Source organism: Talpa occidentalis, unplaced genomic scaffold (assembly GCF_014898055.3).
Source record: "Talpa occidentalis isolate TD23 unplaced genomic scaffold, MPIMG_talOcc4v2.1 talOcc4.6, whole genome shotgun sequence".
Classification (NCBI taxonomy): Eukaryota; Metazoa; Chordata; class Mammalia; order Eulipotyphla; family Talpidae; genus Talpa; species Talpa occidentalis.
Genome location: NW_023604972.1, coordinates 105,192,247 through 105,207,524, shown reverse-complemented (window position 1 = coordinate 105,207,524; position 15,278 = coordinate 105,192,247). Strand labels below are relative to the sequence as shown.

Genomic DNA, 15,278 nt, shown 5'->3' with positions numbered 1-15,278 from the left:
GATTGCTTCTACTAAATGAAAATTTTTTCTTGATAGTCACATACATATTTTCTTAAGATACTTTTAACTGCTCCGGGTTCAAAGTTGTTGATTTTCCTCATCTCATATTTAATAAGAATAGAATTCATTTGGGTTGTTAAAAATATTTTTGTCTGCATGCAGTAAAATACTTAAATTTAGTTCATGAAGTATGAAAATAAACTGCTGACAAATAATAATCTCTTATAACACACATATTAAACATGGGGGGGGGGTCGGGAGGAGTTAAGTAATTACCATGTGTTGAGAATGGACCTGCATTTTCTATACACACATATGCATTATTTCACTAATAATCTCAAAACAGAGACATAGAGCAACATCCCAATATACTCAAATCATAGACAATAAAATACAAACCTGGGCTCAAATTCCAGTTCAGTGATTCTAAAATTCAAGTTATTTCTATCACACATTGTTTATGAAACAACTTGTAAGAAAAACTAGAAACAGATTTAGCTTACAAAATTTTACCTGAGTTCTACACATGGTCTCTCTTAAGGCATCTTTCATTTCAAAAAATTCTGTATCTTTCCTGAAATCTTTGTTTTTCTCTTGATTGCTATGTTTATTCCAAAAAGAATAGGTTTGGGAATCTTCGGTATTCTGAATTTCATTCTGTATGTATATAAAAATGGTTTTGGCAAACAATTATGTATAATTTTAATATTATATACTTTTAATGATATTCAGCTTTATCTACAACTGCAAAATATGAGTCAAAGAAGGAGGTAAAATACACTCTCCTAAGTCATAGGTTATTAAACATTAGTAAATTCTTTTAGGGAAAAACAATTATTACAACAAAGGTACTTGAACAGTAAAGTGGTTTCTGTCTATCTCAAGAAAAGCTAATGTTTTTACAGTTATAATCTAGATTAAATAATTTCAGATTATAGACTACTCATATTATTTCTTAGTTTTTTACTGACAAGATTTCTCATTTGCAAGTATACTATACAGAGAGAAAAAGAGATTGAGTAATGGCTGAATTCACAGCTTTTATTATACTTGAATAACAATGAATAATTATATTCACCTAACTCTACTTCAAAATACTTGAATTTCCCTTACCAAGAAATCCAATCTGAATTCATAAATCATGTATCAGTAATAATTTTTTCAAAACTTACATCTGAATCTATGTATGTAATTCCAGACATTTAGAAGGATAAAGAGTTAGGAGTGAAGGTGAGTTCATACTTCCTAAAATATACTTACGAAAGGGTATTCAGAGATTCACTACCTTTACAACAGAAGATTGGAGAATCACTGTCCCTCCAGGGAACAATTATAATATAAGATGATATGTGGTAAAGTCTATGGTATGATCTTTGGCTCCCTTTCACTTATTCTGGTTTCCTACATGAATATGGGAGTCCTTTAAGAGGCTGAAACCTTGTATCCAGAGAATACCCTAAGAGTAGCTGATCAAAATTCTTTGGTTAGTCAGAAAAATGTCAACTGAAAACTAAGAACAATGAAGACATTTCTTCTTTCCTATTCCTGACATCAAAGAAAAGATTACTTTGAATGTACAAACAACAATTTTTGTTAAGGACAATTTGAAGGGGGATAAAGTAAATTTCTGGCTTAAATTTAAAAGTTGCCAGTGAAGGATAAACCCTCAGACTCAGATCATCAAGAAATGTCTAAAATACAGGATAAATTAATCCCATAGAAATTCCAGTTAAAATGTAGTTTAAATAATCAAGCCATTATTACTAACTGCGCAAGAACATAGTTTTCTAATGCCAACTATATTTACTGATGTATCCATTTTGGATAATATATAATGATCTATGAATTAGGATACATAAATCAAGTACCCTTATAAGTTAGCCAATCAAAAATCATAACAATATATCAACCGATTTTTGCATGATTTTTGAATGTTAAAAATATAGAGCTTGACAGAGGCGGCACTCTCCGACCAGCAGAGAGGAGGAAAACAACAAACTAAAACGACCAACAAGAACAAACGACGCAGCAAGAGGGACTGTGAGTGGAAAGGAACTATTGCAGCCACCACACCCCATGAACGGGAGCTGTGGAGAACCCTGCAGGATCCGCCGCGGCGGTGAGCGAACTGCTCCGAGCGCCATTAGAGAAGAACAAAGACCCCGGGAGACACGCACACAGCCCAGGCTGCCGGTAAGCTTGCGCGGCGCGCTTGGCGCGCTTGAAAAGCAAACGCGGACCGGGATCCCGGCTGCCCAGGTCCCCGCGCCTGCGACCTAGGCTTGCGGGGAGACGCGCGGCGGACCTCACGGGGGTGAAAGTCCCTTCCTGAGTGAGCAGGAACCAGGCGCCCAGGCACGGGAGCTGGGTGCAAAAGGCGCCATTCCCGCGCCACTGAACTGGGCTACAGCCCGCGTCCTGGACCTGAGGGCTTTGAACTGAGACCCGGGGCACGAAATTCGGGGCGTGGGTTCTCCACGACGGTGGGGCACAAGGCAGACACAGCACCCCAAAGCCGTTGAGGTTTACCCTACCATTCTCGCTCTCTGTTCCCTGTCTCACGGGGGTGAGGGAGTTGAAAAACAGCCCCCCAAGGACAATAGGAGAGATCTCTGGCGCCACCTAGCGACCAGAAAAAAAGTCACTAACACCCCATAGAACAGGGAAATTTCTTAAGACTTCTTGAAAAGGGCAGAAGGCTTCTGGAGGACCCAGTGGCCAGCTGGGAAGTTAGCCCACGCCAGGCCCCTTCCAACCAGCAGTCGGAGCCCACAGAGGGAGCAGGCACCCACGTCTGGGGCAGACCGGCACACAGAAGTGTGTGCCTGAGACCGGATGTACAGGGACTGCGTCCCGCTTCGCCAGTTTAGAAAAGGGACATTTCTTCAGTAAAGACTTCCTGAAACCAGCAGAAAGCCCCCCCAGAAGCCAGAGATGGTTCCTGGAGGAACCAGAGGGGAGCAGAGAAGTTCACCCAAGATGACGGCCAGTCCGAGCAACACAGTGTCCCAATGCATACGACAAATTAGAAAACAGACAGTAGGGAGTAGAAGAACCACACGCAACCTAACAACGCCTCAGGAAAGAAGCACACCACAAAAAGAAAACCACCCTCCAGATAGCAACGACAGTAACATGGAAGAACTTCTGAGCCTTCCAGAAAGAGAATTTAAAATTGCCCTGATTAAAAAAGTGGCAGAAGTCATAAAGGAAAACAATGATCAGAAGAAGGAAATTGAGTCCCTAAAGAGGGAAAACAATGATCAGAAGAATGAAATTGAGTCCCTAAAAAGGGAAAACCATGGTCAGAAGAATGAAATTGAGTCCCTAAAGAGGGAAGTAAAAGAAATGCAAGAGATCAAAGAATTAATGGAGGAACTAAAGAACTCTGGGAAAAGCAATGAAAGCAGAATAGATGAAATGGAAGAACGAATAAGTACTCTTGAAGACACAGAAATAAAAAGAACCAAAACAGAAAAGGAAAGAGAAGTACAAAGGAAAAAGAACGAAGAAAGACTTCAGGAACTATCTGACTCCATGAGGAAAGGAAATATAAGAGTTATAGGAATTCCAGAAGAAGAGGAGAGAGATGTAGGAACAGAGAAAATATTCCAGGAGATAATTGAAGAGAACTTCCCAAATGCGAAGAAGGAGCTGAAAATTGATATACAAGAAGCAAGAAGAACACCAAACTTCCACGACGAAAGGAAAAACACAGCAAGACACATAATAGTAAAGCTCCCAAGAATCCAGGACAAGGAAAAAATAATGAAGCTGACAAGAGGGAAGAGACAGATAACATTCAAAGGAAAACCAATCAGGCTGACATCAGACTTCTCTGAAGAAACACTACGGGCAAGGAGAGAGTGGAGGGACATAGTCAACAGACTCCAAGAAAACAGATGCCAACCAAGAATACTCTATCCTGCAAAGCTCTCCTTCCTCTTTGAAGAAAGAATATGGACCTTCCAGACAAAGAGAAACTCCGGAATTTCATTACGACTAAACCCCCACTCCAAAAAATACTACAAGGAATCCTAAAGCCAGAACCTCAGAGGGATGAATAACAATGAAAGAAGACCAAAAAAAAAAAAAAAAGTTATTAAAAGAATAAATAAATAAAATCAAAGGAAAGACAAACACAATGGCAAATACAGATGCTAACATATCAATATTAACTCTAAATGTAAATGGACTAAACTCTTCAATAAAAAGACACAGAGTTGCAGCCTGGATTAAGAAACAAAACCCAACCTTTTGCTGTCTCCAGGAAACACATTTAGCTACAAAAGATAAAAATAGGCTTAAAGTTAAAGGATGGAAAACAATCCTACAAGCAAATGGACCAAAAAAGAAAGCAGGAACAGCTATACTTATATCGGATAAAACAGACTTCAAACTCAAAAAAATAAAAAGAGACCCCCGTGGTCACTACATTATGATCAAGGGGACAATACTTCAAGAAGAAATAACACTCATTAACATATACTCACCAAACGAAGGAGCACCAAAATATATCAGACAACTGTTGTCCTCTCTGAAAACAGACATCAGAGAAAACACATATGTAGTGGGAGACTTCAACACACCACTATCAACAATGGATAGATCAACAAGACAAAAAATAAGTAAAGAAACTAAAGCTCTAAATAAGGACCTAGAGCATTTGGGCTTAACAGACATCTATAGAACACTAAACCCAAAAAAAACGGAGTACACATTTTTCTCAAGCGCACATGGATCATTCTCCAGGATCGATCACATACTGGGGCACAAGACAAACATCAACAGATACACCAAGATTGAAATCATACCAACCATTTTTTCTGACCATGAAGGCATCAAACTAGAAATAAACCATAAAAAGAAGGCAAGGAACTATCCTACCTCATGGAGATTAAAAACCACACTACTGGAAGACCACTGGACTAACGAGGAGATCAAAGAAGAAATTAAAAAATTCTTTGAATTGAATGACAAGGAGGACACCAATATCCTAAATGTATGGGATGCAGCAAAAGCAGTAATAAGAGGAAAATATATAGCAATAGAAGCTCACATCAAAAAACAAGAAAGAACTCAAAGAAACAACCTAATCTCGAAGCTCAGAGATCTAGAAAAAGAACAACAAAAAAACCCCAAAACCAGTAGAAGAAAAGAAATAATAAAAACCAAAGCAGAAATAAATGAAATTGAAACTAAAAAAAAATCCAAAAGATCAATGAAACCAAGAGCTGGTTCTTTGAAAAAATCAATAAAATAGACAAACCCCTAGCCAGGCTCACAAAGGAAAAAGGGAGAAAGCACAAATAAACAGGATCATCAATGAAAGAGGAGAAATCACAACGGACACAGCAGAAATCAAAAGAATAATCAGTAACTACTATGAACAGTTATATGGAAACAAGTACAACAATCTAGAGGAGATGGACAAATTCCTACAACTCTACAATCACCCAAAGCTAGATAAAGAAGAAATAGAACACCTAAACAGACCAATTACAAGCAGCGAAATTGAAATGGTAATCAAAAACCTTCCCAAAAACAAAAGCCCAGGACCTGATGGATTTACAAATGAATTCTACCAAAGATTCAAGGACGAATTAGTGCCTATCCTTCAAAAACTCTTCCAAAAAATTGAGAAGGAAGGGACAATACCAAACACGTTCTATGAAGCCAACATTACACTAATACCAAAACTGAATAAGGACAACACAAAAAAGGAAAACTACAGGCCAATCTCCCTAATGAACACTGATGCAAAAATCCTCACTAAAATTTTAGCTATCAGTATCCAACAATGTATCCATAAGATAATTCACCACGACCAAGTAGGATTCATTCCAGGGACACAAGGATGGTTTAACATCCGAAAATCAATCAACGTTATCCAACACATCAACAAAAAGAAATATAAAAACCATATGATAATATCAATAGATGCTGAGAAAGCTTTCGACAAAGTGCAACACCCATTCATGATAAAAACCCTTGAAAATCTTGGGATACAAGGAACATACCTCAACATCATAAAGGCCATCTATGACAAGCCAACAGCCAGTATCATCCTCAATGGTGAAAAGTTGAAAGCAATTCCATTAAGATCTGGAACAAGACAAGGATGTCCACTCTCACCACTGCTTTTCAATATAATACTGGAAGTCCTAGCCAGAGCAATAAGACAAGAGAAAGACATAGAAGGAATCCAAATAGGAAAAGAAGAAGTCAAACTATCACTATTTGCAGATGATATGATAATATACATAGAGAACCCCAAAAACTCCACAGAAAAACTAATTCAACTCATCAATCAGTTCGGCAAAGTGGCAGGATACAAAATCAACACGCAAAGTCAGTAGCCTTCCTATACACAAACAGTAAATCTGAAGAAGAAGAAATCAAAAAACCATCCCTTTTATTATCGAAACAAAAAAAATCAAATATTTGGGAAAAATCTAACAAAAGAGGTAAAGGACCTATACAAAGAAAACTATAAAACACTGTTAAAAGAAATAGAAGAAGACACAAAGAAATGGAAAGACATCCCCTGCTCATGGATTGGAAGAATAAACATTATTAAAATGGCCATCCTACCAAAAGCAATATACCGATTCAATGCTATTCCAATCAAAATTTCAATGTCATTCTTCAAAGAAATAGAACAATTATTGATGAAATTCATATGGAATCACCAAAATCCCCGAATAGCCAAAGCTCTACTGAAAAAAAGAAGGGAATGGAGGCATCACACTCCCAGACTTCAAACTATACTACAAAGCCATAATCATCAAAACTGCATGGTATTGGAACAAGAACAGACATACAGACCAATGGAATCGAATAGAAAATCCAGAAATAAACCCACAGATTTATGGTCAACTAATCTTTGACAAAGGAGCAAAGACTATGCATTGGAGCAAAGAAAGTTTGTTCAATAAATGGTGCTGGGAAAACTGGGTCGCTACATGCAAAAGAATGAAGCTTGACCAGTACCTCACACCATACACAAAAATCAACTCAAAATGGATTAAAGAACTAGACATAAGACCTGAAACCATAAAATACATAGAAGGAAATATAGGCGAAACACTACGGGATTTGCATATCAAAGACATCTTTACAGACACATCACCCAAAGCAGTGATAGTGAAGGCAAAGATAAACAGCTGGGACTACATCAAATTAAAGAGCTTTTGCACAGCAAAAGAGACAATAACAAAAAAAAGAGAAACCCACCAACTGGGAGAACATTTTTGCACCCAACACTAATGATAAAGGACTGATCACAAAAATCTGCAAAGAGCTGATGAAACTCAACAACAACAAAGAAAATACTCCAGTCAAAAAAATGGGCAGAAGAGCTAAAAAGAAACTTCTCTGAAGAGGAAATGCAAATGGCCAACAGACATATGAAAAAATGTTCAACATCACTTGTCATCAGGGAAATGCAAATCAAAACTACCATGAGATACCATCTTACACCAATGAGAATGGCACATATTAAAAAAACTAGCAACAACAAATGTTGGCAAGGTTGTGGAGAAAAAGGAACTCTCCTGCACTGTTGGTGGGAATGCAAACTGGTCCAACCACTATGGAGAGCTGTGTGGAGATTTCTGGACCTACTAAACATAGAGCTTCCATATGATCCAGCAATTCCACTCCTAGGTATTTACCCAAAGGACACAGAAACATCAATTCCAAAGAACACCTGCACCCCTATGTTTATAGCAGCACTATTTACAATAGCTAAGCTTTGGAAACAGCCCAAATGCCCAAAAATAGATGACTGGATCAAGAAGATGTGGTACATATACACCATGGAATATTACTCAGCATTCAAAAAAGATAAACACATGCAATGTGCAGCAACATGGATGGCGCTGGAAGGGATCATGCTCAGCGAAATAAGCCAAAAAAAAAGAAAAATACCGGATGGTCTCACTCATAGCAGGAATCTAGAAAACTTAAATAAGGGATCAGGAAAAAGAATAACTATAAGAAAGTGAAAATCAAAATCAACAAAAAAACTATGAACCAGAGACACTTTTTGGGGTTGGGGCCGGGAGGGGAGGGATTGGGGTCAGAATGGGGCATGTGCAGTTGTATGGGGGAATATAAAAATAAAATTTATTATTTAATAAAAAAAAATAATAAATACAATGAGATGAAAAAAAAAATATAGAGCTTTCAAATGATTAAAATGTAATTTTCTCCTAGTTAACAGTACTCTAATTGGCTACTCTTATGAAATACATAGGTATTATTTCATTTAACTTTACTAATTCTTACTTATAATATTTCTTTAGTGCCAGCTATGTACTTGGCATTGTGCTAGGTGTTTGCTTTCTTTACCATCTAGAAAAAGAGGGTCAAAGAGAAGACTCTCCTATATTTTATAAAATAATACTATGTTTCAAAATTACCCACAGACTACTCAGTACATTATTCTATTTTCTAGGAGTAGGGCATTAAAGTACAGTAATGACAGTTCTTGCTTCTAATTGAGATGTTTCATTAGATCTCCTGTCTTGAAGTAGCTGTAAGAATGCTCTGCAATCCAGGTCTTATACCTTGATTCAACCACGGCATTTGCCACAAAACTTGAACGAACTTATTAGACTGGATGGAGAACTACAGAGTCAAGTAAAGAATGAGAATTCTACATGGTTTTATATAATATTTACCCTTATTCCTAAATGGTATCTCCATAATCCTATGATTGACTACTATTTATGGCAAAAGTAAAGCACAAAATAAATTTTAAATTTAACAAGTGAACCTCATTCACACCTATCAGAAATATTCTCTAATACTTAATTGAGAACAACTGCCTTAAAAACATGCCATTTTAATTACTTGTAATCATGATTTTTTCAAAATTCAGAAGATATTAATATATATTTCACAATATTGATATTAAAATATATAGATAATTTTAAATGTTTATTATTATACTTACCTCTAAAAGAAAATCCCCTAGGTACTGTATTGGATAAAATGGAGCCTTAAAATTATCTTTTTCTTGTTCAGCCTTGATTCTTGCATTACTGGCAATCACATGAGTTATTCCACTTGGCGAACCTTTTGGTAAAATGACATTTGCTTTTCCAGCCTCCAAAACTCTAATTAAAATTATAAATAGTATAGAAAGTATTAAAAGTTATATTCAATCAAATTCTCGAGATCAATATGCAGTGAAAAGACCTGAAAGATAAACAAAGGTCTTCTCAAGCAAATAAATCTTGTGGTAATACACTGCTCGGAGACCTCTTTACAAAGACTACCAAAAGGAGTTCTTTAAACAAAATAAGTGTGATATCCATTTAAACACAAAAGATAAACATAGACTGAAAGTAAAAGGTTGGAAAACAATCCTACAAGCAAATGGACCAAAAAAGAAGGCAGGAACAGCTATACTTAAATCAGATGAAATAGACTTCATTAAAAAAGATAAAAAGAGACAAAGACGGACACTACATTATGATGAAGGGGACAATACAACAGGAAGAAATAACACTCATCAACATATACTTACCAAATGAAGGAGCACCAAAATGTATTAGACAATTATTATCAGCTCTGAAAACAGACATTAAAGAAAATACATATACAGTGGGAGACTTCACCTCACTCTCACCAATGGGCAGATCAACGAGACAAAAAATAAACAAAGACACTAGAGCCTTAAATAAAGACATAGAACTCATGGACATAACAGACATCTATAGGACACTGCACCAAAAAAATTCCAAGTACACATTTTTCTCAAATGCACACGGATCATTCTCCAGAATCGATCACAAACTGGGCCACAAGACAAACATCAACATATACATGAAGATCAAAATCATTCCAACTATCTTCTCCGATCATAAAGGCATCAAACTAGAAATAAATCATGAAAAGTAAACAAGAAACCATTGCACTTCATGGAGATTGAAATCCACACTATTAGAAGAACACTGGAATAATGAGGAGGTCAAAGAAGAAATTAAAAAATACTTTAGAGTTAAACGACGAGGACACCACTTTCCAGAATGTATGGGATACAACAAAAGCAATAATAAGACGAAAATATATAGCACTACAGGCTCACATCAAGAAACAAGAAAGAACTCAAAGAAACAACCTAATCTCACATCTCAAAGAGCTAAAAAAAGAACAACCAAAAAACTCTAAAGCCAGTTGAAGAAAGGAAATAATAAAAATCAAAGCAGAAATAAATAAAATGGAAATTAAAAAAATAATCCAAAAGATCAATGAAACCAAAAGTTGGTTCTTTCAAAAATAAACAAAATAGACAAACCTTTAGCCAGCCTTAAAAGAAAAAAATGGGAGAAAACACAGATAATTAGGATTTTAATGAAAGAGGAGAAATCACAACAGACTCAGTAGAAATCAAAATAATCAGAGATTACTACCATGAACACTTATATGCAAACAAATTCAACAACCTAGAAGAGATGAACAAATTCCTAGAATGATATAATCATCCAAAGCTAGACAAAGAAGAAATACAACAACTAAACAGACCAATTACAAGCAGCAAAACTGAGGCAGTAATCAAAGCACTCTCCAAAAGCAAAAGCCCAGGTCCAGATGGCTTCACAAATGAATTCTACCAAACGTTCAGCAGTGAATTAGTGCCTATCCTACACAAATTCTTTCAAAAAATTGAAAGAGAAGGAATACTACCAAATATGTTCTATGAAGCCAACATTACACTAGTACCAAAACCAAACAAAGAAAGCATAAAAAAAGAAAATTGCATGCCAATCTCCCTAATGAGCACTGATGCAAAAATCCTCAACAAAATCCTCGCCAACAGAATCCAACAATGCATCAAAGGGATAATACACCATGATCAAGTGGGATTCATCCCAGGGGCACAAGGCTGTTTCAACATATGAAAATGGATCAGTGTAATCCAACATATCAACAAAAAGAAAAATAAAAACTTTGTCAAATGCTCTCTCAGCATCTATTGATATGATCACATATCAATAGATGCTGAGAGAGCATTTGACAAAGTCCAACATCCATTTATGATGAAGGCCCTTGAAATTCTCAGGATAAAAGGAACATAACTTAACATGATAAAAGCCATATATGACAAACCCACCACCAATATTATTCTCAATGGCAAAGAGCTGAAGGTCTTTCCTTTAAGATCAAGAACAAGACAAGGATGTCCTCTCTCACCACTGCTCTTCAACTGAATACTGGAGGTCCTAGCCGGGGCAATAAGACAAGAGAAAGACATACAAGGAATCCAAATAGGGAAAGAAGAAGTAAAACTATCACTATTTGCAGATGATATGATAATATACATAGAGAACCCCAAAACTCCACTGAAAAGCTACTCAAAGTAATCAACCAGTTCAGTAAAGTAGCAGGATACAAAATCAACACGTGAAAATCAGTAGCCTTCCTATGCATAATCAATCATTCTGAAGAAGAAATCAAGAAAACCATCACTTTTATAACTGAAACAAAAAAAAAATCAAATACTTTGGAATAAACCAAACAAAAGAGGTGAAAGACCTATACAAAGAAAATTACAAAACACTGTTAAAAGAAATAGAAGACACAAAGAAATGGAAAGACATCCCCTGCTCATGGATTGGAAGAATTAACATTATTAAAATGGCCATCCTACCAAAAGCAATTTACAGATTCAATGATATTTCAATAAAAATCTCAATGACATTCATCAAAGAAATAGAACAAATACTGATGAAATTCACATGGAACCACAAAAAAATCACCAATAGCCAAAGCCCTACTGATGAAAACAAAGGAGAAAGGAGGTATCACACTTCCAAACTTCAAGCTATACTTCAAAGCCATAATAATTAAAACAGTTTGGTATTGGAACAAAAACAGACACACAGACCAATGGAACCGAATAGAGAGCCTGGAAATAAAACCACACTTATATGGACAACTGATCTTTGACAAAGGAGCAAAGAACATGCAATGGAACACGGACAATTTGTTTAATAAATGGTGCTGGGAAAAATGGACCACCATATGCAAAAAAAATGAAACTAGACCACTACCTCTCACCGTGCACAAAATAATCAACTCAAAATGAAGAGAACTGTACATAAGACCTGAAACCATAAAATATATAGAAGAAAATATAGGTAAAACACTACAAGACATACATCGCTATAACATCTTTAAAGACTCATCACCCAAAGCAAAGATAGTTAAGGAAAAGATAAACACCTGGGATTACATCAAACTGAAAAGCTTCTGTGCAGCAAAAGAGACATTAACCAAAACAGAGAGACACCCCACTGATTGGGAAAAAAATCTTTGCACTCCATTCATTGGATAAGGGACTGATCACAAAGATATACCAGGAACTCACACAACTCAACAAAAACAAAATAAACAGTCCAGTCAAGAAATGGGCAGAAGAACTTAAAAGACATTTCTCCAAAGAGGAAATGCAAATGGCCAACAGGCATATGAAAAAATGTTCAACATCCCTTATCATTAGGGAAATGCAAATCAAAGCCACATTGAGATACCACCTTATTCCAGTAAGAATGGCACATATCAAAAAAACAAGCAGCAACAAATGTTGGGGAGGATGTGGTGAAAAAGGAGGTCTCCTACATTGCTGGTGGGAGTGCAAACTGGTCCAACCTCTGCGGAAAGATGTCTGGAGGTTCCTCAGCCTACTAAAAATGAAGCTACCATACGACCCGGCAATTCCACTACTAGGGATCTACCCAAAGGACACAAAAACAGTGATTCAAAAGAGCACCTGTACCCCTATGTTTATTACAGCACTATTAACAATAGGTAAAACCTGGAAACAACCCAAATGCCCCAAAATAGATGACTGGATCAAGAAGACGTGGCTTATATACACAATGGAATATTATTCAGCAATCAAAAAAGATAAACTCATGCCATTCGCAGTAACATGGATGGAGCTAACCCACATGATGAAGCAGACCTCTCCTGTCTCACCTGCTGATCCCCTCAGCAGTGTATTTTCAGTCAATCCTTCTGTCCTGCTCCCCACTCTGTCTCTGGTGAATCCTTTCACCCTCCTGCATTTCTGGCCTACACCCCAACTCTTGTATGCATAAATAAATAAATCTTTAAAAAAAGCCAAAAATCAAAGAAATATATAGTATAATCTAATTATGGAGGTATAAATAACAATCTAATGTAGAGATGACAAGAAACCACTAAAAAAATTCAGATGAGCCAAAAGAAGTAAAGAGTTTAAAAACAGAACAAAGAAAAGATGAGGCAAAAGCAACTTACAAGATGTTAAATTAAAATCAAAAGTTTCCAACAATTATGTTAAGAGTAAATGATGTAAACAATGCAATTAAAATAATGGTTAAATTAGATTTCAAAAATACCAAACTATACATAATCTACAATAAACCTACTTTGAAATGCATCAATAGGTGATTTTATTGTTATGCAAAGCTAGAAGTAAATTCAATATCATAGTTGGTTCCAAACTTCTCTTTCAACATCACATACATTTTGCTTTGGGATGATCAGGGTGCTGAGAGGGATACAGCTTCCATGTCTGGTTTGTCAATCTACTTCATTTAGAAGTATTTCCAAATAATATAGGCCCTTTCTGAATTTTTCTTAATCTCCTTGTTTTCAATGAAGCAGATACTCTGACAGTTTACATCATTTTCTTTATAATTATTCTTCAAGATCAAAGCTATTGTGGAACAGGACACGTCTTACTGGTGAACAATGACCATCAAATCACCGACTTTACTCTTTTTTTTGTCCTTACTCACTTATAATTTCCTTTCAATCACCTAACATGGCTCTTACTGGCAACATTAGCGGTTGACTTCGTATGCTAAGGGGCCCCAATGAATAAAATAACATGGGATTAAATCAAGTAAAGAGAAAGTGATGCCATCAAGAGACATCATAAAAGATGTATGAGGTTGCTGCCAATGTAAAATGCTATGAAGTTGTAATAGCTACACAGTCACTAGGCAACAGGAATTTTAAGATTACATTTATATATGTGGTCTGCTGTTGACAGAATATTATTATGTGGCATACAATTGTAAAAGAATAGAAAATTTTCTACTCCGAAAAAAAATTTTAAAAGTTAAAATGGCCACATTAGTATCAGGGAAAGTAGATTTCAAACAAGGAATATTACTAGGAATAAAGTAAAACATTACAATAAAGATTTTAATTTGTCAAGATGATAGATAATAAAGTATTAAATACAGATGCAACTGAAAACAGATTTTTAAAGTGAAAAAAAAAAAAAAGCGAAAGAAAAAAAACAGAAACAATGTGGAAAAAAAACAAAAACTAACCAGTGGCAAGAAGTAATGACAAATCCATAATTACAGTTAGAAAATTCAAATTCCTCTATCAACAATCAGTGGAATAGTATAGAGAAAATCAGGAAGGATACAGAACATTGAATGACATCATCAAATGATTTGACTTAATTGGTAAAATTTATACTCATTTGAACAGTAGAATATACATTCTTTTCAAGTACATATGGAACATCTACCTACTTAGGTCATATCCTGGATAAAACAAATCTCAACAGATTTAAAAGGACTGAAATCACATAAAATATGTTCTCACAAATTAAATTAGAAATCAGCAGTGGAAGGATATCTAGAAAGAAACTCTGCAAGTATTTGTGAAATCCAGAACAAATTTATAAAAAAAAAAAAAAAACTACTGGATTAAAGAAGAAATCAAAAGAAAATTTAAAATACTCTGAACTGAATAGAACTGCAAGCACACTAATCAAAATCCATGGTGTGTAGATAAAGCAATGCTTAGGGGGAAGTTAACAGAAAAGAAAAAATATTAACACTAGCCTTAATGATCTAAGATTTTACTTTAAGGAGTCAAAAACCACAGAAATTAACCAAAGTAAGTAAAAGAAAGAAAATAATAAAAATTATTTCAGGAATTACTAGTGAAATATTACTTAAAATTAATGAAACTAAAATAAATTTTAATTACCCATTGTAATATAAAATTGTGTACAAAATTATACATAAAATATAATACAATGTATAAATTTATAATGTGAAAGAATGCCCACAAAAATGACAATAAGTAAAATAATATTTAAATAAATTTAATATGTGTAATAGTTTTTATACAGTGACTTGCTATCCTGTGTTCTCGTTAAATTCACTAAATTCTAATAGGTTTTTATGGGAAATCATTTAGAGTATATGACCATGTCTTCTGGAAATGAAAAAAATTGTTTTTCTTTCTTT

At 35.3% G+C, this 15,278-nt stretch overlaps 1 protein-coding gene across 2 annotated transcripts in view; it reads right to left on the bottom strand.

Moving 5' to 3' along the window:
* The window catches only part of SLF1 (SMC5-SMC6 complex localization factor 1), a 69,187-nt gene that overhangs the window by 36,440 nt on the left and 17,469 nt on the right, over positions 1-15,278 (bottom strand). For both annotated transcript variants that reach the window (XM_037530784.2, XM_037530783.2), the window contains 2 exons: positions 8,963-9,125; positions 514-657 (listed from right to left, as the gene is read on the bottom strand). In XM_037530784.2, coding sequence (XP_037386681.1) covers positions 514-657; positions 8,963-9,125 — 307 coding nt within the window. The remainder of the gene's footprint in view (positions 1-513; positions 658-8,962; positions 9,126-15,278) is intronic.